Source organism: Apteryx mantelli, chromosome 13 (assembly GCF_036417845.1).
Source record: "Apteryx mantelli isolate bAptMan1 chromosome 13, bAptMan1.hap1, whole genome shotgun sequence".
Lineage (NCBI taxonomy): Eukaryota > Metazoa > Chordata > Aves > Apterygiformes > Apterygidae > Apteryx > Apteryx mantelli.
In genome coordinates, this window is record NC_089990.1 from 17,223,558 (window position 1) to 17,249,984 (window position 26,427).

A 26,427-nucleotide genomic window follows, 5' to 3' on the forward strand; every position below is an offset into this window, starting at 1 on the left:
CGCTTTGGAGCCAGTTCAAGCTGCTGCTCTTTCTTAAAATAGCAAGTGCGGGTGATTCAGCTGGGGTAGATGTGTTTCACATCTTCCCCCTCCCAGGCACATCTGGCCTCAAGCCTGCCAAAAATTCCATTGCTTTCCATGGGCTGAGAATTGGGCTTTGCAAAAGAAACACGTTTCTGCCAAACCTGCAGGATTCGAGTGCACTGGCCGGCTTAATCTATGTGCATGAACAGGAAATGCAGTCTAACTGGTGCTTGCACCAGTCTGTTACCCTTTAAGTCATATTTTACATTTGGATCGATAACACTAGATCCTTGGTTAATACATATTGCAACACAATTGTAGCACAAGGCTTTACCATTATTCTCTGTGGACTTTCTGGCTGTGCAATGCTTCAGCAAGGGACCCGCAGGATGATGTCACTCTATGCAAAGGGCTGCCACAAATGGCGGTCCCCTCACACGACTGTTTCCACTCTGTTGTGTTTGACATCAGCCATGGTATGAATGTCATGGCAGAGACAACTGACTGTGGGTGGGGAATACACCGACAAACCCTTAGGGAGTAGCTCAAGCTCCTGTGAGTAACAGATTCTCTCTTAGAGTCTGCGAGTTAGCTAAAAAAATCTATGCAAAATCACTGTAGTCATAGCTCTCCGCTTGACTGCACATCTGAAGAAGGTTCTGGGTGGTGTTTATCCCATCAAGTACATGGAAAATCTCATGCTTATGAAATCTGTTCTTGCTGAAGCTCTTCTCAGATAATTTAAAGGTGATTTCAGGACTAAATCTATGCCCTTTCAATCACGTTAGGTTTTGCTGCTCTGAGCCCACAGTTGTTAGTAACAAATACGGGGCATAAGATTTTCCTGGGAGAATTTCTAGAAGTCACTTAGTTGTTGGGTACAGAAGTTTCTGCTAGCCCCTCAAGAACACTTTTGCTTTCATCTGGTGCCAAGCATGAGACATAGATGATGGTGTGTGAGGACGAATTTGAACATGCAGTTAACCTGACTGGATGTTCTAGGCTGCAAAGTAACAGATATGTGCTGATCTTTCGGTAGAACCATCTTGGTCAGGATGTGTGGGTTTATCAGCACTGAGCTGCTTGGCAAGTCAAGTTGATTTAGCCAGAAGTTCATCTAGAACAGAAATGGAGGATGCAGAAAGAGCTCTCCCACTTCTGTCTCATGTTTTCGAAAGGAAATGTTATAAGTTTTCATTCTGAAATGATATTTCGTATCCTGTTCTATTCCTATGAAGTCAGGGTTTCTTCTCTAGCTTGTTTCTGTCTGTAACTGCAAGGCAACCTCTGGAACCCATTCGGCCTTTTGGAAATAGGTAATAATCCAAGGGTAAAATAACCTCTGGGTTATGTCCTGCCCTAGATCCATTTGCAGATAGAGTGCGACTTTTCAAGTTCCTTCTTAAGTATAGGGGCACTGTATGTCACCTCGAAGAGAGTCCTGTTTCTAAAGCAACACTTTCTAGTGTAGCTTTCTTGTGTGAAGCATCTGTGCTAGACAGGCAACATTTGTGTTCTGCTGTGGGATGAAAACACATGTGACTGTGGAAAGCTGTACTGTTGAACATGACAAAGCATTCTTTTGTATCAGTCAGATTTGGTGGACCAAAATATATTAAACTTTCTGCCTGAGCGGGAGCAGAGTGAGGTGTACAAGCTCCTTTCTCCACACATGCTCATGACAGATCCTGTTGCAGCTGATTTTCTAAACGGTAAGCTCTTCCCTTGTCTGTCTATCAGGGAAATTTGCCAAAGGCAAACAGCTCCCAAGGGGAGTCTACAAAGTGCTCTCCAGCTCTTTAATTCTCCTGCCTGCCATTTCTGTTTTGTTAAATTCTCCTTTAATATGTCTGTTTTTTAATGCAGCGCATCACCTAATGTTCCTATATGCTCCCAATACTTGACCTTTGATTTGGACAGCCTTTATTTGACTGTTTGCTTTGCGTTGTGGGGCAGAGCAAAGTTGCCCCCCATGAGAGATTTCTCCCTGGGTGGGATGCTGGACCGAGCCTGTGAGAGGAGTGGAGAGCTTGGGGGAAGAAAAGGGGTAGGAGGAAACCTGGAGAGTTCTGGCAGACCCTTCCTTCCTCAGGACACTTGCGTATCTCAGGATAGTGTAATTTAAACACCGGCCTTCCTGGCTGAAATCTGGGTCCAGGTCTCCACTGCTGGCTGCTGCCCCGCTCCTAAAATGTCCCTTCCTCCACTGTTCTCCCCAGAGCACATCCCCGCACCAGAGCTTGAAACCCCATCTTCACCAGCCTCTGCTGGGAGAACGCCCTGCTGCCCTCTCGCCCTCTCCTTCCCCGGGCCACCGGGGCCTGGCCGCGCTTGCTCCTTCGCGCCCTCGTGGGAAGTGCGCGCAGCACGCAGCGCTGGCTCCCTCTGCGGGGGGCGGTTTCCCTCTGGCTGCAGATTGCCCGGGCTAATCCGGGGAGCTCATACTTCAGGCGTAAAACGCAGTGAGGGCTTGGCACGCCGCCCGCTGTTGCTGCTGGAAGGGCTTAGGGTGACTTTGGTGCCCTTTGACTCGGGGTCCTACTGAGCAGTGCCAGAGGAGAGCATTTCAATGTCACTTCGCGGCTTTGCATGAAATCCTGCTCACGCTGGAGGCAGGGGCAAATGCCGCCGACTTCAGCACAGCCAGGGCTTCAGGCCAGTGCAGCAGGATAACTATAAAGCCGCAGAGAAGGGATGAGAATACATTTCCTTAAGCAAAACCAGGTGATCACTTCTTCTAGTAGATGCGTATTTACTTATGGCTGTCAAGAACATCCCAGCAGAATTTGCTCGGATACCACAGTGGCAGGGTTGGTATAAAAACCTCTAGAGATTAGATAAGTTGAGTGTGCTAAAGTGCAGACTTCTAGTAACATTGTGTTTGTCTCCCTCTCTTTCTCTCATTTCAGCGGAAAAACAAATAGAGTTTTGCTGCCATTTAGCAAGAGGCAGCTTAGATCCAAATGAACCCCTGACATATGAATATGTGAAATTTGTAGTGGATTTTAAATATTTTACTCATGGTAAGTTGCTGCTCCAGTCTACTTTACCTCTGCCTCTCTCCTTTAAATTGTGTCTTCATCTGTAGCCACGTAAAGGCCTTGTTTCAACTGAAAATGGCCCCTAATCAGCAGGAATGGAATGTGCTGCAGATATGTTAGAGATGTTTTTCATATAGAAGTGCTGGGGAGGCTGCTGGTCAGAAGAGTGCAATCTTCACAGTGCCTTGCTTAGAGAGGTGATGCAGGATCAACCCTACATTTGACCCACTGCCAACTTTAAAGCAGCCTATTTATTCAAATAGCCAGTGAAATTAAATATTCTGTTTCACTTGTGGCAATGAAATGGCACTTCTTAAAAATGATATAGTTTGAGAAACCTGCAAAATCTTGGATTTTGCAAATGTTGGGTTGCAAAAAGGTGCTATTTCCTTGCTCTGACCTCTTCATCACACCCTCTAACATCCAATGTAAGCTGTTTTACTTTCTGTTGAGAAGAATGTTCCTGGCAGAAAAATGGTATCAGGAGCTCTTCCTATGTCATCTTGGTCCTCAATCTGTGATTTTAATGGGACACTTGCAAAACATACACAGGAAAATAGTAAAAATAATGCAAAGCCCTCCACCCTAAAAGTCAGCTGAATATCAGTGTCTTTGCATCACAGTCTTCCAGCCTTCTTACAGACATCCCAGCAAGGATGCTGTAGGTGCATGTTCCCAGCTGATGAGAGCTGTCTCATAAAGCTTTTCCGCAAGCCAGGGGGAGGTAGTTACAAGTGTGCAACTTGGAGTCTAAAGGGTCGAGCTTTGATTAAGATCAATGTGGTACCAGCGTGGCATCACGCTGTGGGTCGAAGGAATTCATTGTTTGGGTTTCGTCAGTCATTGTACCTGTCTTAACATGAATAGAAATGTCGTCGTCTTCTTTTTAAATAAATGTATCCGGTTGTGTCTAGTGCCTACACCCTCCTGTAATGGCTTTGAGTCAGCTATTGCACGAGCTTTCAGGTCAGCCACAGAGGAGCAGATTTGCCTCGTAGCAACTGTTCGTCTCGTCACACCACAGTTCTTAAAGGTGAGGGCTCTCAGTTTGCATTTTCCCTTTCATTCTGGAAATCGGCACTCAGTTGAAGAGCCTGGTACTTTTACCACAAGTGATGTTCACAGCTGTTGCAAGAGGAGCCATGTTGCAGGAGCCTCTCAAAGAGTATACTTGACAGTGTAAATTGTGCTGAGGATTTGTAAATGATTTAGAACATTGCTATGTTTGAACATACTTGGGAATGAGGAAAAATAGGAGTTGCATTTGAGAAGAGGTGGTTGCATGATGGGACGTTTCAGAGCAGCAAGCTCAGGAAGTACCAATAAAGGTGACCAGCTAAACCACCTGAAAAGTTGTAGCCACTAAAGAAATGCATTGCATTGCTCCCTTGTGTAAGAAAGCCACTCGTATCTTTAAACCCCGAACATCATATTTCATGGAGCCTTTTTTTCTGCTCTTTAAGTGTCCTGTGGCACAGTGCAATAACAACAGTGATAACAACTGTAGATGTTTCTTGCTTGACAGAGCATTAGCAAGCTTGGTTTGAAGCTGGAACCTGCTGCTGGCATCCATCTTCAGTTACCAATATTCAGAAAAAAAGTCAGGGGGAATTTTGCCTGCAGACTGCAAGATGAGGCCCTTAGGCTATTTATCCTAGCTCTGAAAGTGACTCAGCCCAGGGTAAATTATTCAGGCACTTTTCATCAGTTCATGCATGTATAAAACAAGGCTTGCACATTCCTCAGAGGAAAAAAATCAGGTATTTTTAAATCTCTTTATTTTGCTGGCGTTTACTATACTGAGATGGTGTATTCTTACTCTTGAGAGAGGGCTCCTTTTGTCATTTCACATAATTAAATATCTGCCAACTGTTTGCAGGAGCTCTGCAATGTTGAAGAGCCATGTGAAGAATTTACATCAAGGCATAGTTTGGAATGGAAGTTTTTATTCTTGGACCACAGGTAAGAGATTTGGTTTTGGTCAATGAAGAATAAACAAACTGTAGTTTAAAAATAGAAAACTCTGTGTAGCTATTGCCTGACATCCCATGTGGAATAGCTCTAATTAAATTAGACTACTTAACCAATAACACTCTGAACTTACTTATCAGGCCTCTTGAAAGACTTTGCCCTCTTTCTTGTTTTAGGCAACTAAAAACCATGTAAAGTGAAGGGAAAATGTCTAGAAAAATGTCCAACTTCACTGAGATATTAAGTTATTGAAACTGAGCAGTGTATGTCCTGTTCCCTCTATTGGTTTAGCTCCTCTGTTTTCCATCTACATGTTCCAAGAATTTTTCTAAATTTTTCACTGTATCAATAAGCTTTAGATTTTCACCTTGATAAATGCTGGAATTCATAAAAAATGAAAATGCAGAGGAATAGACAGTTTAATTACAGATTTATTTCTGACTAAATAGAGTATGATGGTCTAGGATAGGACTTGGGGAATGAAACAGACTGGAATCAGTTTATTGAGTTGATTAGTGTAGGCTTCATGTTCTTCAGAAAAAGCTGGAGAGTTTTGCTCGCTCTGCCTTCTGTATATTTGGCATGTATGCATGAACACAACGCAAAATCCTATCCTTTCCATTATCCCGCAGAGCGCAGCAGCAATTGTCTTTGCAGAGTACAAGCCCTGCAAAGGTAATCATCACTAGAAAAAGAAGAGTACAAAATAAGTCTTATTGTGGGGAAAAATAACCTAAATATCATCTGCACATTTAGTACAAGAAAGAGAGAGAGAGAGAATATAAATAGAATTTGCATTCATGTATTAGGCAAGATGTGTTTTCCATGTATCAGACCTTGAAATGTAGAATCGTCCATGCAAAAGCCTTATAGTTAATGCTGTGTGGTTTGGGATAGTCTGTATGTTATTCATGTCATCTAGATCTCGTTGGAGGAACTTTGCTTTCCTTTATTTGGTCTATCCAATAACCCACATTTTGAGAGGCAGGTGATTAATGTTAGATTCCTAAATCCCTTATTTCTCTATCTAAATAAGTGAGCTGGTTTTCCAAAGGGCTGTGCCCCAGCAGCTCCTGTGAATCAGGCAAGTAAGAGCTTTGCTAAAACGTATCAAAGAATCTTTTGATGAATCTGGGTTATGACTCAGAGAGGAGTTTCTCTGCTGCTGGGTGCTTGCAGCCGCTCCGGTCCCTCTGATATCCCCAGTGAGGAAACCACTGTTACTGAGAGTAAATTAAGTTACTGTAGATGCTGAGCCAGAGTTTGTGACAGCGCTGGATGTAAGCGGTGAGCACAGACCCAAGAATGAGAGGGGAATCATGTGGTTTGTCTCATTTAATCGTTCATTCAAACCTCTATCCAGTACAAGCCTCAGGATCTCTAGCACACTGTGAAATGTTGTTGAATATTTAGCTGTTTCTTGTTTATTTATGTCAACTCGCGTGGCGTGGTGCTGAGAGGGGTGCAGTTGTAGGAGCAGTGGGTACACAGCATTGCTTGGAACCCGACCTTCAGCCGTTAAACTAATATATATGACAATGATACAAAGTGGAGTGATGATAAATGGTGCAGAAAGCACTCCACATATCTGGATAAACATTAGAAAACTAGGAAAATCTGCATTCTGAATCTGCATATAGGCATGTGTAAAGGAAGAAAACCTGTGAACTTTGATAATGAACTATTTCTGTTCGGTCCTGTGGTCCTCTCCTCATTTTCCCTTCATGTAATTAAAGATTGCAAAGCCGCATCCTGCAGTTTTTGCACTGGGAGGTTGTTGGTTTAAAGTCCCGTTCTTCAGGCTTTTGACTCGGTCACCAATCTCGCGCTTGAGAAGCTCTGAGAAGACTGTGCAGTCCCATTTGCACAGCCAGTTGAAGGCTGGAAGTCGAACTACCAAGACACTTTCAGACTGTTACACAAGCAAGCCAGCTCCTTGTCAAATGACAGATTAGAAGCATTTTGTGGTTACATTCTAATTTAAAGAGTCTTGCTGAAAATCATGAAAGCATAGTACTTTTCTGATCAGCTTAAAATGTTTATCTGATGTACATCTGAAAGACATTATTGTCATGAAGATAAGCACGTCATTAAGGACCCAAGAGGCATTGGTGCATTTGGCTAAAGAGACAGAAGGAAAGACACTTTAATAAACACACATATTATCATCATTAACAGAAATCTGGGTCACATGAAGAAAAGGAACACAGTGCTCTATACAAAGCTATTTGAATATATAAGACTGTATTGTGATAGAGACCACTGTGTATTAAGTGCTCTCTGTTTCAAGAGATTTGAGAATATGGAAGACTGGTTCTTCCCGATAAGTCATTATGCTGGGCAAGTTTTAGGAGATTATCAGACTCCAAGAGTATAGATTTAGAGCTGGGTTGCTTGGCCAAGACAGTAGGACCCCCAGAGGTCTCTGGGTCAATGCATCCAAACCCAAATGTACTTACACTTAAATAATTTTTGCTCACATTCTTGGCCACGTTATGGCATTCACCTTCCTTAAGAGGGTCATTTGACACACCAAGAGAAAGGCAGTGTAAGAGGCATGTTTAATAGGCAATGACACCTTCAGACTGTCCCAGTTTTGAAACATTAACTGTTTCGGTAATACACTGCCATCTTTATTCCCAAGGTACACACTGAACTTGGCAGGTGATCCTCATGCTATCAGCACATCCAGCAGCCAAAACAAATAGACAGAGCAAAATGCCGAATTAGCACAGCATGGTCAAATCCTGCCTCACAGAGTACACGCGGTGCTTTAATTGATGCAAACAGGAGTACGCTTGTGTGCTAGAGGACAGAAGGTAGCTTGCTGGAATAGGAAGTAGATGTAAACATCATATTTTTGGCCTCACCTTTCAGTGCTGTTTCATAAGCGAGCAGGCTCCAGTGCAGGCTGTGTACAGCTCAGTGTTGTTAGGACAACCATTTAAAAAAAAATCTTAAATTTTGCCTAGATCTAGACTTAATAGCAGAATAGTCAGAGAAGTCATTTCCCCCTGCACATCTCCACACTTCCTAGATTCCTTCTCTACCTACCAGAGAAATAACAGTCCTTAAAATTAGCCCCATACCTATTCTCCTCTTTACTGCCAGCCTAGAAACATTTTTGCTGGTTTGAGTTTCCCAAGTTTTTCCATGGGAACAATTACTTTCTCTTTTACCTAAGCAGGTCCTGACACACATTGTGGCTTCCCACTTATTCTTTCTTCTTCATTTAATACCCAGATGGCATTTACTTCCAACTTACTGGATAATTTTACTCAAGCTCCATTTTAATATGCACACGAACATCCATAGTGTTTCTCAAGCTACATGTCTAACAAGCATGCTTAATGAATTGAGTCACTTGCATGCGTACATGCTTTTCTTTACGCCCACATAATGAATAGGCTATGAAACAATAAACAGACACCTTTTCATTTGCTCAATTTTTACATCTCCTGTGTTGGTTTTTGCTTGTATACGAAAAGGTCAATATCCACTCCCAGTTTCTATGCTAAGTGACTGCAGGAGATCGTTTTGATTGTTAGTATTGCAAAGTGTCTACCATGAAGTCACAGTATCAGGTCTTGTGTTTACTACCTGCTCTTTGCTTTCCTTCTAGGGCTCCACCTATCATAGGGTACCTACCCTTTGAGGTCCTGGGAACGTCAGGGTATGACTACTACCACGCAGATGACCTTGAGCTTCTTGCTAGGTGCCATGAACACTGTAAGTTCCTCTCCTTCTGCAGCGTGCCTGACTTCAGTCTCATTTTTCACTTGTGCAAAACCTTTTACAGTCATCACAAAAGGCATCCTTTTTGGGGGAGAAAGGGAATTCTCTCTCTCCATAAAAGATTATCTTAGCTGATGCTTCACTGGGAAGTTGAATCCCTGTAGAATTCACGCAGATCAGGAACTGTCTGCGCAGGTTTCCCAAATTGGCAGGTATCCTGTTTGAACACAGGTGTCTGAAAGTGAGATTAGATTTATGAATGGACAGTCAGAACTTTCCACCCTCTGCCCCAGCTTAAGAGAGCAGCCCTGATCCCTCAGATTTTGTTGATTGCCACAGTTTCTGGGACTCTCTGTTCCCACTGGCTCTGGCGTGAACCAGCAGGCTCGGCTCACTGAAATGCACTCTGAAAGAAGCATCTGGATTGCCTATCTGTGCAATTAGGTGTTGTAAACTTCAATTACTGTTAGTAAAATGGTTCTGGAAATTCAGATCTTTTATACAGAAGTACCAATTACAGATTCCCTGTGGGCTACAATAGCTTATTCTCTATCGATCTCAAAGTAGTTTTGCCTGAAGAGTAAAAACACTGCAGCCAGCTCCCCATTGCCTGAAGCAGGGGGCTTGGGGGCATCCCTGGAGAGCGCAGGCACCCTGGACACCTGGGAATGCTCAGTCCAAGGCACTCCACACAGGATCAGCTTGGGTCCAGCCAGGACCACACTGGCTTGATTGCTGGGAATGGGGACTTCTCCTTCCACTGGGAACATCTGTGGGGGAAGAAAAGTCTGTGAGCTTTCAGCCCAAATTTTTCTTGGTGTTGCATCTTTGTGAAGATAGTTTTGTCCAATTCTGGAGGTTCCTGAGCTGATGTGTGAACACCAGAGACTCTACATGAAATACTGTGTCCTACAAGAACCTGTGTGGAGCCAGATCCAAAGGAGCGCTTAGCCTGACTACTGCTGCAGTGTAGCATGCTGCCGAAACACCATGTCCCACTGAAGGCTGGAGCTGACGTAAGGAAGGGCAAGAGGTGACAGGAAACATGGTCTAATAACCAGTGCGGTTTTCCTACCAGATGAGCGTGTGAGATGCTTTAGCCTTAAGACTGTATTTTTCCATTTTGCTACATGCACTTCAGAATAAGATATTGAACCAGAATTACATCTGTCCTCCAGCTGGTTTGCATTGCCGAGGGGTGTAGTGAAAAGTAGCTATGCACTTTGTAAAATGTATCTAGGTAATCAGATATTTTGCCAAGAAGTATTGCTTATAGGTTTCCTGTTGGGCAAACTCTCCATTGGTCTATCTACTCTCTGCTTGAGAGGAGAGTGTTTTGTCAAAAGGAAACAAGGATACCCGGAGAGTGGGGAAAATGGGATACTATAATTGCTCTGAGATGCAGAGCAGCATGATGCAGGGACACCAAGAAACTCTACAGACTCCCCAGCACACGAGCCAAGAGGCCTGTGCGACTTTGTCTCTGACTGTGAATTGCAAACCGCCCCCATCTCTGCCACTTACCCACCATGCATATCAAATACTATAGGATCTAACAGAGAGTGGAAAAGATGACTTTGACTCTGAAAGTGCCCAGTTTCCCCACTCCTCCTTCCCCTCGCCTTTTCTGCACTGATCAAGACAAAACGCTGTGTATAAAACAAACAGCAGGGGAAGCGGTTCGCCTGGCTGATTACACAGAAGAAGCTGTGAAAGTGGCTAGACACAAGTTATGTAAAGTGCAGCAAGCACAGAGATGGGAATATTAAAGGAATATTTTTAATTGCTCTCAACTGTAGTACTTTTTTACTGCTACTTGCTTAAAAAGGCCGTGCAGACAAAAGTGAGATACTTAAGCAGATAATGTCCTTTTGTTATTACGTGCTCGCAATTCAATGTATATACTAACTGCATTATGTGAGAGTAGAGTCTGATCATTCCACAGAGACCTCCTCTGTTTAGCGGTCTGCATCCCACCTCTCTGTTAGCAACTGATCACCTCTTAGACATTAAAAATATATTTGCACAGCACACCTGCAGGAAAGGATCTTTAATCTTGCTATGAAAGTGGGAAAAGTGAGGTGCTGGCAAGATGGCTTATATGAGATGGCTCAGGAAATCGCTGACAGGGCTAGGAACTGAATGGTTCCCAGCATGGCATGTTAACCAGAAGACCTTCTCTAAATGTTTCGTCTAAAGCCTGTCACTGTTAATGGGAATTGCTAAAGAAATTAGTCCTGATACTTAAAAATGTGGAGATGTGCAGGCGAGTAAAAATACTTGTGGCTCAACAAGTTCTCATTTGCCAGGCTTACCACCATGGGCAGGCACCTTGCCTAGTGTGAAGTGGAATGGGTTTGCTTAAACCACGCTTATAGTTCACTTTGCATTAATTATGAGTATTTTATTTGCATTAATTATGGGTATTTTAAATGAGCATGTTTTATTTTGTACTCCCAGCAGTCTGGGAGCAATTAATGTGGTCAGTTAATGTAGTTCCCTCATTATGGTCCTGTTATACTGCATCACCTGTCATTTTTCTGAACATACCCTGATATACATACCAGGTCTGTTGTACTTAGGTCATCTTACAGAAGAAAACCTGACCCCAACAGCTTAAGTCTAAGCAGTTAAACTGCTAGACTCCACTATCGTATTGTTTTGTGCCATAATTAGGATCCTGTCTTCGAGCCCACCATCTCTGAAGGGCATTCTCATGTACTTGTGAAAGGCCAATACCCTGTTTAATCGAGGTTGTTTATTCTTTTCAGAGAGGCTCAGTGCCTGCTTTTGCCAGTAACTGGCTATAAGAACAATCTCAAAATACAAAAAAAAAGAACCCAAATAATTCAGTACGTGGTTGTGTGTGTGTATCATGTTTATAAAGCAGTAAAAGCAGTTTCAGTGCAGTATCAGCCTGCAAGAGGAGAAAGGGTATTTTATGAATCACTGTTACATTAAGAAATCTCCATAACTCTTTTTTTGCTATTAATTCCTTTCTTTTTATTTAACAGTGATGCAGTTTGGAAAAGGCAAGTCTTGCTACTACAGGTTCCTGACCAAAGGGCAGCAGTGGATCTGGCTGCAGACGCACTACTACATCACCTACCACCAGTGGAACTCCAAGCCTGAGTTCATCGTGTGCACCCACCTCGTGGTTAGGTAGGAATAACCATCCCACCCTCTCTGCGTGTCCACCGTGCTCTGCGGTATTGTTTCCAGCCCTGTTTTGTCTTAGCCAAATATATGCTGTGTGTCTTGACACACTAAGATGATGCATAATTATAGAAAGCTATTATGATAGGAAACTTGGAAAAAAACGTAATGTGTTTTCATTGCTCTTTTTTGGCAACTGGACCAAAAGCCTAGAAGCCGCAGCTGGCCATGTCTCTCAGTATGGTGCATTCCACTTTTGTCCCTAACAATGACATGGTCACATGAGGGATTAAAGCTATTAAGAATCAGACAGCTTTATGAGTGTAAATGGGATCATACATCTCCCACAAAACCTTTTGATCAGAGCTTTAAATATTTATGACTGGATGTTAGCTGCTGTCCTGGTATCCATATTCGTAATGTAAAATTTAGCCCATGATCCCCCCCTAGTGGGAAGCTGTTTGGTACTCAGAGAACACCACTGCCCGGCTAAGCTGGGGGGGAAGGTTTGCACCTTCTGGGGTGGAATCTGGCTGATTACCCCTGGCAGCTCAGTGTGTTAACGGTGAGAATATAACTACTGGAAGGCTTGAAAAGGTAGCAACATACTGGTTTGATCCATGAACTTGAGTAAATGCGTTCTTCAATATCTCTTTCTTCACTGGCAGGAGTCATTCTGTGAATTTTTTTCTGCTCCCCCTCCTTTATTTCAAACATCTGAAAGAAAAAACACTAGTAGACCAGGATTATTTTTGATATTCTCGAATGCAAACTGAGAACATCTTACACCAATAAACAGGTCTAAGTGGTTAGAATTGTGTGTACTGATATAAACTACATGACATGCTATTTTAAGCAAATGTTTTATAGAGAGATTGCTTTTGAACCGTGTTGTTTCTGCCTCCCTTCAGGGAATTCGGCTGCACTTTAAGTTCTGAATTTACTGTACGTGAACTTGTTTCTTCTTTCTGCTTCCAGTACCTCTTAGATATACCACTATATCTAGTGGTATAGTCGTAAATAGACTTTGAAATATAACTCTGTCTCCGAAGGTTTAGATGTATTATTGAAACGGACAAGGTAATAGAACTTTAGTCTTAAAAAGTGAATTGAGGAAAACTCAGTGCCTACAGTGGTTTAAGTGAGTTCATCTCAGCAACTCCCATTGCCCCCCACAAAGGCTATGGTCCATTAATATTTCAGCAAACTTAATTCTGGCTTAATTCTGCACCCCCCCAGAAACAGGGTCCTCCGCCTGAGCAAGGGGGTCGGTCTCTGGCAAATCTGGGCATCACGCGCAGCTGTGTTGGCCTTCCTTGGCACTGCCGTGGGTCTTGCTGAGCTCCAGTACAACATGCAAAAAATTGATCTTGATCATTGGCAGGCTAGAAAATGAATGTACATTTGCTATGGCAGTTTACCTGCAAAGAAGCTGTAGGATCATTTTTCTGCCTGATTGTAGAAAATGGGAAGCCCCTTTATTAAGAAAATGGTAGTGAGGATGAAGACACCTATTTTGTCTTCAAAGACCAAGTGCTCTTTGCTTTTAGGTTAGTCTTGCCTTAAAGCATGCAGGGCCAAAATGTGTGAAGGAATGCCTACATTTGTGCTTGGAATTACTAGTGCAATTACTCGCATAGACCCTATGTGAGTACGGAGTGGGACTGTGACACTGCGCTGCTGTTTCTAATCTACGGATGTTCAGCACTTGCATTTATTCACAGATCATAAGGCTGTAAAACAATGTTCCTCTAAGCACCTTGTGTGTGAGTGTGTGTGTGTGTGTGCTGTGCAAAGTCAGTGACTCCAACTGAAAACTCTTCAGGGACCTGTTTGTCAGGATGGTTACCATAAAGTAAATATCCTGTGCATATGTTTGCATGGACAACTTAGACCTGCCACTGAACAATTGGATTAAAAAAAAATTTTTTTTTTTTAGTTATGCAGAAGTTCGAGCTGAAAGAAGGCGAGATCTTGGCCTTGAAGAGTCATCAATTGAACTGGCATCCTCCTCTTTAAAGGTACTGTGTGCCTTCTCAGTTAAATGAATAGGCTTTTAACTCACACAGAGCCATTGCTTATTAATCTTAGGAAAATATCTGTTCTTCTTCCTTCTTCTCCTTTACTCCCCTCTCCCTCCAAGATATCTGTTGAATTATGACTCCAACAGACCCTGAGAATTTTTAATGCTGCATGGCTCTAAACTGCCCCATCTTTGTTCGGGCATAAAATTGCAAATTCAGAAGTTGCATTGCTACTGTTCTGCTTTTCCAGATCTTCCTGAGACCTTTACTCAAATGATAACTGAAACAAACTCAGTTCAGAAGGAGAATAATAAAGCTGGAGCTGGAGCATACGTTAATGTCCTTATCACCATTCCTCAGCCACAGCAAATCTGAGTGCAGGGCAGCACCCCAGGGAGCACGGCCCTCCTTTGCTAATGCTGGCTCATGGGTAGCGATCGGACAGTGGCTGGCAGGGAAGGGGAAACGATGCATTGATTCTTATGCCAGACTCCAGTTCTATTTCCACCGCTGGGCAGGATCCCATCCAGCGTAGGATTGTGATCAGAGCAATAACTGCCGTGGCTTGAATCAGTCTGGCATCCCAAAATGCCTGCTCAGTTAACAGGGTCATTTCAATTACATTAAGTTCTTCTTCTCTATAGTTTACAAATAAGACCTGTAATCAAAATGATTTTAAGTGGATTGTTGTGTAATTATCATTCCATTAGCCTCATTGCTCTTCAGATATTATTTTACAGAAACCGTTCAGGGGGAAGAGCAGGGGAAGCTGTCCCAAAGACCTTTCTGCACTTGAGCAAAAACCATTTTGCAAACAGCTTCTGTCTCACCACAGCACAGTTCCTTCGTGTCTTCTTTCCCTCCCCTCTCAATAGCTGAGATATTTTTCTATGGGCATTAAGCTGCATCTGTTGGTGTAAGGTGTTGGTATCTGGAGAAGAGGCAGAGGGAGCAATTGCTTCATCTTCTGAGGGAAACGGGAAGCTGGGGAGCTCCCAGGGAGGCGTGTGGCGGGTGATGCCGTGGACAGTATGGTCACCCACGTCTGGGAGGTGGAAAGTCTCCTACTAGCCATCCAGTTAGGGGCTGTTTGCCATAAACCACCTGCCAGGTGGCATCTGTTATTTTGGTGTGAGACCTCCATAGCCATTAATAATTACTAGATTAGGCTATCCGCCTCCACAGATAAGCTGCCAGACTCCTGCCCACAACAGCCTGCTCGGAGTGACTACTCCCAAGGGAGAGGCGAGCAGGGTTATGGCTTTTAGCATCACCTGTTACCTGTCCCCTGGCAGGAGCCGTTGGCTGTATTTCCTCATAGGGCTGCAGCTGCTATCCCCATGCCACCGGTCCACATTTCCTCCCAACCATGTCTTGTGTCTGCAATGAATTACACCATTCCCCAGCCAGCTCCTCCTGCTGTATTCATTCATTACGTCTGCCACCACGCCCCAGTGTGTTAGAGCCAACGAACTGTGACATTCCCGAAGAAATTGGGCAGAAGGCAGCTAATTATAAAAGTGTATTTCCATCTGCACGCAGCTCCGCTGGCAGCCAGCGGGGAGGAGCGGGCAGCGTGGCAGCGCGGGGCGAGGGGTGCAGTCCCCAGGGCATCGGCCCGTCGTGCGGTCAGGGAAGCCTCTCGCCCCATCTCACGGGCTGACAAGTGTGTGCTTGGGGAGACACGGGGTGCTGTTACTGCTGCTGGTGACTGCCATGCAGCGAGTCCCCGCGGCTCGGATGCCAAGCAGGGCTCTTTCGTGCCAGACTCGGGGGCACCCAGGGCTGCAGGTCCCTGTCCTGTGTGCTTGCAACAGAAATGCGTGTCAGCATCCCAGGGCCAAGGCGTACCTGGGGGCGATCCTGAGGATCCCGTCTGCAGCTGGATACACTGTGCTTCAGCGTGAATACCGAGGGCAGACTGAGTAATTCACCACTGAACGGCCTGAGTGGCTGCTGCAGCGTTTGGTGCTATTACACTGCAGTGCTGGCCCTCTAAGAACCCAATCTCAGCTTTTTTCCCTGAAAACGAGCAGTCAGAGAGAGGAATGATGCAGGAGGTCCCCTTCGATGGTTCCTTGTCCTACTAATAGCGTTGCTGCTTGTGCTTTGCCCTCACAGAGCCACAGCAGCTACCTGGACATGACACAGTGCGGAAACAGCCAGGAGACGAGCCGAGAAGGAGTGTCGCTCTCGTCCCACAGCTCCCGGCGCTCCTCGCATACGGCACTCTCCGACTCTGCGTGTAGGTGTCAGCATGGCCCGGGGGCCGCTCAGGAGGAGGGCGAGGAGCGGCGCTCAGGGGCAGAGCAACCTGCAAGCCCTCAGGAGTTGGGCTGGGAGTTTTCCGGTGGCTCCTTGTAGCTCTTTGCTGTGACTCAGCTGATAGGAAGTACTTTACAAAGCTGGAGTAATCTGACTGTTTATCGGAGCCCCTGGCTCACTGACAAAACTTTTATTGTAGGAGAGTTAATCCCTGCTTCTAAATCATTGTAGTTTTCTGCAAGACACTCAAGATGGAGCATAAAAGGCTGCCTTGCCTAGCGACTTCGTACTAACTGCTATGAACGTTCTCGCTGCACTGAGATGCTGCAGCAAGGCAACCGCAATGCCCTTGCTGGACCATGGCATAGGAAGTAACTCAGTGGGCTTCCTCTTGAAATATTTGACAGAGGGAGAGTGGAAAAGCTCTCTCTGAAGAAACAGAGAGAAGCACTTAGAGAAAGCTGAAACAGGGAGTTGTCATCAGAAAGGCACCATGCTAGTTAGACTGGGAGCGAGAGAGACAACGGTCACAAGCAGTTTAGGGATCCAGCTCAGCTCGAGCTGACTCCTGCATAATTCCCATGTTTAGGAAATTGTTATTGCAGATGTGTTGGTAAGGACCAACAACAGCCTTTGGCTGTAAGCAGCAGTAGCTGCTGCTCATCTGTGTATGCAGAGTTCAGGCTTAGCCGGGGTAGCCAGGCATGGACTAGGTCCTCTGATTGCTGCCATATCACAATAAACCTTCTTTTTTCCAGCCACATCGTCAATGCGACACACAGACACCAGCACTCCCACCAGGCCATCAGTGCCAATGGGTCAATCGGAGAAGGCAGCCTTGCGACTGGCATCAAGTGGAAGCACTCAGGTAGGTGGCCCTATGAGCCTTTCTGACAGATGCCACAAAGAAATGAGCTGTGAAAAGCCTCTCTGCAGCGACGAGCTTTACGGGCCTACATCTCCCACTCAGCTGGGTGTGCAGAGCCCTCAGAGAGGTCTGATCCCATCTCTGTCTATGCTGGGCCTCGGGGTAGTTGGAATTTCCCAGTGCTGTGAAGGAACTGCCTGCTCTCAGCACTGGTGGAGCAGCTGGACAGAGGTTGCATGGCTGCCTCTTGTCTTTTGGGAGTCAGTTTGCTCCTCCAGGCCACATGCATTCTCCTACCACAAGCCCAGTTTTCTCAGAGTTTGTACATGTGAAATGAATTTCATCCAGGATGTTTAAACAATGTTCAAACTGAGGATTTACAATTAGCAAGCAGGCATGTCGGAGGTTAAATTCTCCCTTTAGACACATCCTCAAACCTCCATGTGGAATTTTCTAATTGCACTGGTTCATCAGTGAAGTTTGCATGGCTTGTAGGAGTTGATACAACACCAATGAGCAGGTCTTCTGGCACTGTACAGTAGAGGTGCTGTGGACCTAAAATAAGGCAAAGTTTTCATTTCTAGGCCATAGCAACTCCTCAAGCCCCTGTTGACCACCTCAGTCAGCATCCTGTGGTTCAGCCAGCAGTTCCCTCTCAGCAAGCTGTGATGGTACGTGTTTTATTTGTGTTAAATGCACTCATACGTCCAGTCCGCTGGGCAGATTTAGCGGCTCCAGTGGGCTGCACTCCACCTCGTTGCTGGATGGGGGTTGAAGAGGTTTGGGCTGGCTGTGCAGGGCTATTCTGGCCATGCAGGTAGTGCAGAACATCCACTGGAGCAGGTCACTCAGGTGTCCCTTTGGGTGAGGGCCATTAAACACACACAGGAGTGACAGGTACAAGGTTAGCGAAAATTGAGGTGAGAAGCATGTCTCTAGAAAGCTCCCATGGAAGACATTAGAGCTCTCTGTCTTTGTATCCCCTTAGGACTAGATCTTGGTGTTACCCCCAGCTCTAGGCAGGAGCTGACGCATTCGCGCTGCTCCAGGAGCAGTGCAGGGGTCGTGCTGGGACTCCAGGCAATCACGGCATGGACCTCGTTTCCTTTCCTGTTCTTGGGAGGAGCAGCCTACCCTCATGCTGATAATTTCATCCTCTCCATGCTGGTGTCTCTATGCTGGTTGGCACACCTTGGGGAGAACGAGCTCTCCATCCTTCGCACCTATCCACGTGCCAGGGTCTGTGGCTGCCCTTGCCAATCCAACTCACCGCATGAGGCCAAAGTGGCTCCCAGGGGCAAGTGGAAAAGCTGAAGTGTTCGATGCCCTTTTTATTTCTCTCTCTGCCATGGAGATTTTCTTACAATAAGACTCTTACCACCACTTATTCATCAAGGAGACAGAGCAGGTAGAACAACAAATGACCAGTCTAAAAGAATATTTAGATATTTCCAGGCTGTTAGGGCCTGCTGAAGATTCACCTCTGAATTATTAGCGACTGACTCTAAGAACTGGTAGAGGAAAGTGGTATCACGGAGGGTTTGAGATAGGCAAGGGGAAAAAAAGGAAGAAAGTGGGAGCCAGTAAATCATAACTAGTCAGTGAAGTCCCGTCCTCACAGGTCACGTAGTAAACATCCAGTATCTGAGTGCCCAGAACATAACCGAGGGATTGAAGACATGGGATGTTAAGGATGGGTCCCAGGGCGGGATTACACTCCAGTTTAAGCCTGGCTGTTGGGAAATACAGTGAACAGCAGAACTGGACCTCCAGGCCGGAGATGTTGTGGGAGTTTTAGAATTCAAAATGTCTGCTGCAAAATATAGGAGGTCCAAAATCAGCACAGTATCACGCTTAAGAAGGAGGGGAATCACATGCACAGATGCTACATCTAAGCAGAAGTGTAGCAGAAGGAGATCTGGAGCGAACCACAGCCACTGAACCAGCATTGTGCTGCCATTCTGGTAATATGGTAGCACTTTGGGTTAAATAAGCAATTCACATTTTTTGTCAGCATCATCTTTTCTATGTCAAAAGCTGTTTCTTAGATAATAATGTTTCGAGAAGCCACCTGCCCTGCACAGGCACCGTCATTTTTCTGAAGCCAGCACCACTGTGAATGTGAGCAGCAGCGCTGGTCCCACCTGTGACCTGTTCTCTGTTCTCCGCAGCCAGTGTACCACTTCCCTGCACAGCTGGGGATGATGCATCAGCTGAAAGAGCAGCTGGAAGAGAGGACTCGCATACTGCAAGCTGACATCAAGACGCAGCAAGAGGAGCTGCATGTCATCAAGGAGCAGCTCCAGCTAGTGCAGGACTCCAACCTGCAGGTGCGCAGCCACCCGTGGGTGCTTGGTGCTCACCTCTCTGCTCTCCGGGGACCCACAGACCCTTTGCTTTGCCTTTGAGCACTTGGATCAGTAACAAAATTGTCTGCAGCAGAAGTATTTAGAAATGAGCTCTGGTTAGATTGGTAGTACAGTCTCAGATGTGTGTGTGGCTGGAAAGGTATCTCCTGAGAGAGAGGAGGCATCAGAATCCATTAAGTGTTGAATCAGAAATTTTCCTGGTTTGGAGAAAGAAAAAAAAGTCCTAAAGAAGTGATCAAACTGATCAAAAGCACCCTCTGCAGGAATTGCTCCGAGGTTTAATGGCTGATTAACCCTGCTGCACCCCTAGTCCCATTCCCACATCCCTCACACCACTCCTATGAATGGGATGGGCATAATGGGGCTGGAGCAGTCATGGCTCTGCATAAATATTTGGGCACAAGCTAATATTCGATTTGCTGTTATTCGCGGTTCACTTTGCTGCCGGATTCAGCGTGGCTGCTGCTGTGCTGTAAAGCCTCGTACATCTGCAGCTGCCCGTGCAAGCCGCGGGGACGGGCTGTCGGGGGTGGCCTCTTGGATGCACCAGCAGCAGCAGCAGTGGGTGTGAAGGAAAGGAGGCGATAAACAGTAGCACGCACATGACCAGCCGTGTCCGGGGGCAGTAAGAGACTGCCTGACAGCACTGGATTCTCAGTACCACTTGCTTGATACCACAGTGTCAGAAGCCGCAGAAAACCCAAATTTTGGTAGCAAAACGGAAGCACCATCTAGTGGTAATTGTGCAATAGCTGCTGGGTCAGCTGGGAGGTTTCCTCTCGTTGCAGGAGGGCTGCAACCCCGAGGGCCAGCGTTGCCCGGAGGACCGGCCAGAGGAGAGGCTCTGCCAGAGCCAGTGCCGGCACCGCCGGGCTGGTCACGGCAGAGGAGGAAGGACAGGGACAGCGTGGCTTCGCTCTGTCCGGGGCCAGCCGAGGCAATGGGAGCAGTCCCTTCGCCCTGCTGGCAAATCCGTGCCTGGCCGCAGCTGCTTTTCTGATTTTCAGTGCACCCTCTGAGCTCCCCCGGAATTGCCCAGGCTGACTGACTCCCCAGCTCCCAGGGGGGCGGTAGTTTGGTGGGCTCCAAAGGGTGGTTGCGCTGTTAAGATGATGTGCTTTGTTGTTTGGGAAAATAAGTGTTTTTCCCGCCATGTAAAAGATGCACAAGGGGCAGGAACACCCTTTTGTGCAGTGCCAGTCTGCAGCAGTGCAGGCGAAGGAATTCGCTCCCCGGTGTCGGCGGCGTCAGCAGGCCACCAGCTCCTAGTGGTGCTAGCTTTCCCCGACCTCAGCCACCCCAAAGCTAGGCAGGCAGAGCTGAAATGTTCTCCACTTCATCACCCTGAAAAGCTTCTTTATCAGATGAGGGAAATGCAGACCACAGGGACAGTTTCGTTTTGTGCCAACAATATTAGTCATTGAGCAGAGCTTGCTGTTACTCAGTCGAGCAGGTCATTAAAACAAGAAAACAGTGTATAAACCACGACAACTCCTGTATCTCTTTTTTTCTTAAAGATGTTGATGCAGCAACCGATACCCTTAGTCTTTAACAACGTGCCGCACCAGAGTCCAAGAAGGCCGTCGCAGCAGCAGCCTGGGACAACCAGGCAAAGCACAGCCAAGAAGTCGCAGCAGCAAGGCCTTACTGGGACAAAACGCTACTGTGGCCCTCACTTACCGTCCCCACGCCAATTCCTCAGGGAACCTGGTGGCCCTTCCTCCCAGGTTGCTAGCTTCCTCTTTATCTTCATGCTTCTTTCCTGGCTTTTTAAATAATTGCCTGTCAGCTCCTCAGGATAAAGTTGATGTGTAGGACAATGCCACCTTGTTCATTCGGTGTTAGACCTAGGATGAAGGTAGCCCTTGGTACCTGCACCTCCCTTTGTGGTCCCTCTTCTCTCCCATGTGCATGTTTTAGTCTCTAATTGGCATTAAGAAATGTCAAGAGGAATTTCAAGAGGAAATTGCAAGTGATGTCATTCCATTGTAAAAAAAACCAAACGCTCAGTAGCCTAAAAGCGTTAAATCACTGCAGACCATTGAAAGCATTTCTCCTAACTTCGGTAGAATTGTGTAGGAGAACGGTTTGGCCTTCTGACTCATTTCCGTTGTCAGTTACACCAGACTGCATCTTTCGTAATCAGTGAGAGTTACAACCTAATAACTTAGAGAACTAGGCATAATTTTAAAAGAGTGGGTTTTTTTTCTGTCTGGGAATGCCTAGGAGTTAGCTTTGAAAAACAAGTTTATCTTCACTAGACCTAAGTCCAATACATAGATGGCCACATCTCCTTGGGAAAAAATTTAGGTGTCCAAAATTGAAAAAGACTGAAAACTACTGCTTTTAAGGAAGCATTAGAAGCTTTTCTTGGGGGGTTGGATTTGCAGCTCTTCTCCCTTCTTAAGCTGTTCCCCTCTCCCTCGCTCCTCAGCTGTCCTTGCCCTTCTGCTCTGATTTAGCAAGAGACCGTCTGCTTCCGCAGCTGGGGATCCCGGTGCCTGCCCTGCGCGGGCGATAGTGCAAACGGGTTGTTTGTCCTCCGCAGATGCACCGTCGTTGTCGCTTTGTTCAGGGAGGGCATTCTCCTATTAATTGTCCTTTTGCCAACTGCATATTTAAAGGAGTTATTTTAGCCTTCTAGTAGGGAGCTTTAAAAAAAATGATGTGTGTGCCTGTGTCTGCATTCAGGTGCAGCAGCAGCAGCAGCAGCAGCACCTAATGAGAGGAAGCCAAGGCCAGCAAACGTGTCTGCCGGGACAGACGAGCATTTCAATGCCCCTCTACAACAACCCCATGGTGTTTTCGCAAGCACATCCCGTTACCGCGTCTGCACAGATGCCGACCGAAGTCAGTGACAGGCAGCAGCAGGCTGACTACAGCCAGGACAGGAGTCTGAGGTACGCGTCCAGCCCTGGCCCGGCCATCCTGACGTCGCTGATAGGAAGATGGCAACACCCGGGCCGCGAGGGGGGCAGGCGCCCGCAGGGGTGACCGGCGGCCTCTGGGTGCCGCGGCAGGGGCGCGAGGACGGTCCCGCCGCAGAGACGGGGCCGGTCGGTGAGCGCGGTGTGCGTGCAGGCCACGTGCCGTACGCTCCGGGGCCTGGCCCCCCCTCCTCTCCGTCTTCCCAGCGGTTGTCCACGTAGCTTCATCACCTGTGGTCATCGGCTGCTGTCAGAGGGGCTGGACAGGCAAACCAGCCCGGGCAGCGCTGCCCAGACCTGCGCCTGGCCTGCTCTGAAGCTCCAGGGCACCTTTTCTCTGGCTGAGAGAATGCTGTGGCAAAACCACTTCTTTATACAAATCTGGAAACTACCCACAAATTATTCAGCTGCCTTTCAGGGAGGTAGCTGCAGACATGTTCTACCACGCTGTCTGACAGGATCCGGCCATTTCAAAATATCCTTTAAAAAAAAAAACAAAATAGTCGCCTAGCGGTCTCTCCATCTATAAAAGCCTTCAGGTTATTTATATCCCAGTGCCAGCTGTAATGGCATTTAGCGCCTGGTTGCGCGCCCGGTCCCCTGTCTGCCCGGGCTCTGCACGTCCACGCTGCGGATGCTGGCGGCGCCCGTGCCAGCGCCGAGGGACTGAGCACCAGGCAAAGTGGTGCCGCGGGCGCACAGAGCTCAGCGTGGGCTGCTTGGCACAGCGTTCCCGTGCCGTCACAGCAGCGCTAGCTGTCTCCGCCGGCGTCTGAGGCTGCAGAAGTTGCAGTCATAGCAGTAGGTGAATTGTAGCCATACCTAGAAGAGCGCACAAACGTCTCCGGTGTCCAGGGCCCAGTCTGAGATGCTGGGGACGCCTCTTTGGATGCCTGGGAGCTTAATGTGTCCTTCTCTCCAAAGCCTATGCAGGTATCTATAAGAGGAGCCTTTTGTTTGTAATAAAGCAAAACAATCTGTGCTGTTAATAACATCAGCTGATTATTTCTTACAGGAAAGATTTAGCAAGTTTCAGCTCACCTCTGTGGGTGCATCAGGCAAGGTGATTAAAAAAAAGTTCTACTTCATTAGCTTTTTTCAGGGTGGTAGTGATGGTTTGCGTGCTTGCATGGAGTTTTTTCAGGGATTTGTTTCTAGAAACTGGCAATCAAGAATTTGAACATCTGCCTTCCCTGTCTGGCCTCTGTTTTTACTGCACCACAGGTTGCTGGATCAGTCTGTCCACGCCAGCATGCCTGCTGCTACTGGCAGGATCCATCCACCCCGAGCAGTGCTAGCAGGCAGCAAGGAAGGAAGCCTTTGCTGATGCTTGCTTTCATACATTATTTTAGCAGGGCACTTTATGGCTATGAAAATTGCTTTGAAAAACTTGTGCACAGTCACACAAACACAAACAGTTCTAGACTTAGAAAGAAAAAAAGCCAAGCTGGTTAGGAGGAAAAAGTGACTAGAGCATTTTTTTTTTTAATTAGAATGAACTTTATGGTAACTAAAATTCCTTAAAAATATTTTAAACTGTTTTCTAGCTTTTGTAAAGCCTAAAGTGTTCGGCGAAGTCACAGAGGAGACGTACAACCTTAAAACCCTTCATTTTCTCCAGGTCCAGTCTGGAATGCATAATGGAGAGGGGGAAATCTGGAGCCCGTTTTTTGGCAGACTCTGTGTGGTTTAACAAATTTTTTTCCAGTCTAGTTCTCTGAGCGCCTGCTTTCTCCAGTGTCTGTTCCCGGGGTGGTTTTGGATTTGTGTTCTTATGCTTTATTTTCCTTCTCTTGGCAGATTCGTCCCAGAGCAGCAGCTCTTGCCTCCTCCAATACAGATGCAGCCGATTACCTGTAGCACAGTCCGACCTCCAGCCCCGTCGCCTGTTTTCTCTCCATCGCTGATGATCCCACACACCAGTTTCCCTTCCCACCAGACAAGCACCCCAGTTCATCTCCACCAGTGGCCACAGCAACAGGTTCAGCAACATCGTCTCTACCTTCAGGTAATGGACTGGGAACAGGTTTATAAGTATGCACAAGGCTGGTTTTTTGAGAAATGGAGCTTACCTGACCTTAATCAAATCTCACGTGCCTGCTCTTCCCATTGTGTCTAAACATACCCAAGGCCTCAGCATTTTTCAGGCTTGCTCAGTACCCAGGTCCAAGGCCATATTTTCCAAAGAACTCAGCTACCACTTAGTGTCCAAAAGAAATGCCCAGGTTTTCAACTACAACTCCTCATCGAGAGGAGCTCCCCTGGGAATCTGTTTGTAAGAGTTAAACATGGTAAGGGATTAGGGCTCTTTTGAAAATATGCCTCCTGCTGTTACCTCTCAGCACAGCAAGGCTCTTGCATCAACTGCTGTCTTTTCTTTCTTTTAAATCATTGTTTCACAACAAAAATTTCTGGAGTTCAAACCCAAAAATCTGGGTTTGATTTTGCAAAGCACAGCTTCATCGGTGCATGCCGAATCAATAACGCTGCCAAGGAGAGGGATTGTTTATTAGAAATTATTATTTAGTAGTATACTCTCCAGGACTTGCTGGGCTGGCAGAGGTAAGTCTATGGTCCTTTTGGCAAAGATATTAAAAAACAAAGCAAGACGGGTAGATGAAGCTGAAAGCGGTTCTGCTGCAGGACTGCGCTGAGCAAGCACTGACTCACTGCTGTCGGCCGATGCAGAATGGGACCCGGAAAGCTGATGGACTCCTCAGTCGGCCCCTAGCATGTGGCACGAGGGCAGCTGGTGTGATGGCCCTCTGCCAAGTGTGACCTCTGAGCGTGCACACAGGGCTCAGCAGTGCTGGGGAGTGTAGGCAGCCCGAGCAGGAGCTGGGTGTATTTGCTTCCATTGCTCGGGAGGCAAAACCGAGTGGCTTATCCAGAGTTGCACATGGGACAAGAACGCTCAGCGCTGCAGGTACACGTGCTCACAGATGGCCTGGAGGTCCCATGGGCTAACACTATGCACAGCAGAGTGATGGTGTTGGGGAGGAGATAATAGATAACTTCAGTGCAACAGAAAGTCAGGCTTTGGTGCTTCAGTGGCCTTTGTTGAGGGAGGAACCAGCAGGTCTAACTCTTTGGGGTGGTACAGGGCCTCGGGTGGTACAGGGACAAAGCTGCTCTGCAGCCTCTTGAGCTGTTGCCCGAAGATCCTTCCCGCGGACAATGGAGGTTTGCATGGCCGGCAGATTTTGCTGCACTTCCAAGAACCATTTTTTAGCTCTCCGTCCCTGCTGGAGTCTTCTGCTGGGTTCCACAGAGATCTGTCAGCATGGGTGGGTCTTGCTTCACCTTTGTGCTCTCCAGGCACCATTTGTCACGCTGATAACACCAGTGACCCAACTGCATGCCTGCAACCTATAACCTTGACGGGTAGCGATGGCCTTGGGGATGTGGCTCATGTTCCTTGCTGAGATCCTCAGCATTGGCCTCCACAGCAAGAGGGGACTGTCTGACCCGTGTCTCCTGCCCCCCTGCAGATGCAAGGGCCCGAGTCGGTGCCAGGGGCACCAAACCAGCGCGTTTTCCAGCCATCTCACGCCCCGCAGCAGAGTCCCATGGGCTACTTTGTGCACCCGCAGCAGCCGAGCCGCCACACGCAGGGCCAGCCCTGCAGCCTGCCCGACCTGCCGGAGATGCAGCTGCCGTGAGCGCCGGGACGGGATGGTGGCAGGACATCGGCCGCAGCAGCTGGGCACCCGGACAGGGGCCAGGACAGGGACGGTGCCGCCCAAGGAGGAGAGGACCCGCGGGAAGGGGTGGCCAGAGGGAAGGTCCCGCAGGAGGGCTCGGGGGGGCCGTGTCCATCAGCATTTCCATGCGGCCAGCCCTTGGCATTGCAGCGGCCGCCGAGCCGAGCCGGGACTCCTCGGACGGCGGGACCACGGCGCGCGGGAGGCTTCGGCCGTGAGTAGCTCCAGCTCCCGTCTGTGTCTGTCCTGGAGGGAGGGCAGCGTAAGTGGAAGTGCTAAAAGGCTACGGAGGCGAGCGGTGACTGGTGGGTGGCCCACCGCCCGCCGGGGCCGTCTCCAGACG

At 47.2% G+C, this 26,427-nt stretch overlaps 1 protein-coding gene across 1 annotated transcript in view; it reads left to right on the forward strand.

Moving 5' to 3' along the window:
* PASD1 (PAS domain containing repressor 1) overlaps positions 1 to 26,042 on the forward strand; it is a 31,249-nt gene extending 5,207 nt beyond the window's left edge. Inside the window, 17 exon segments of the mRNA XM_067303961.1 lie at positions 1,616 to 1,736; positions 2,934 to 3,047; positions 3,980 to 4,098; positions 4,945 to 5,027; positions 8,659 to 8,765; positions 11,786 to 11,933; positions 13,867 to 13,948; positions 16,073 to 16,196; positions 16,975 to 17,084; positions 17,669 to 17,755; positions 19,256 to 19,414; positions 20,971 to 21,180; positions 22,145 to 22,353; positions 23,605 to 23,660; positions 23,663 to 23,696; positions 24,181 to 24,388; positions 25,872 to 26,042. Of these exon segments, the coding sequence (XP_067160062.1) occupies positions 1,616 to 1,736; positions 2,934 to 3,047; positions 3,980 to 4,098; positions 4,945 to 5,027; positions 8,659 to 8,765; positions 11,786 to 11,933; positions 13,867 to 13,948; positions 16,073 to 16,196; positions 16,975 to 17,084; positions 17,669 to 17,755; positions 19,256 to 19,414; positions 20,971 to 21,180; positions 22,145 to 22,353; positions 23,605 to 23,660; positions 23,663 to 23,696; positions 24,181 to 24,388; positions 25,872 to 26,042 (2,142 nt within the window).
* The last annotated feature ends 385 nt before the right edge of the window (positions 26,043 to 26,427 follow it).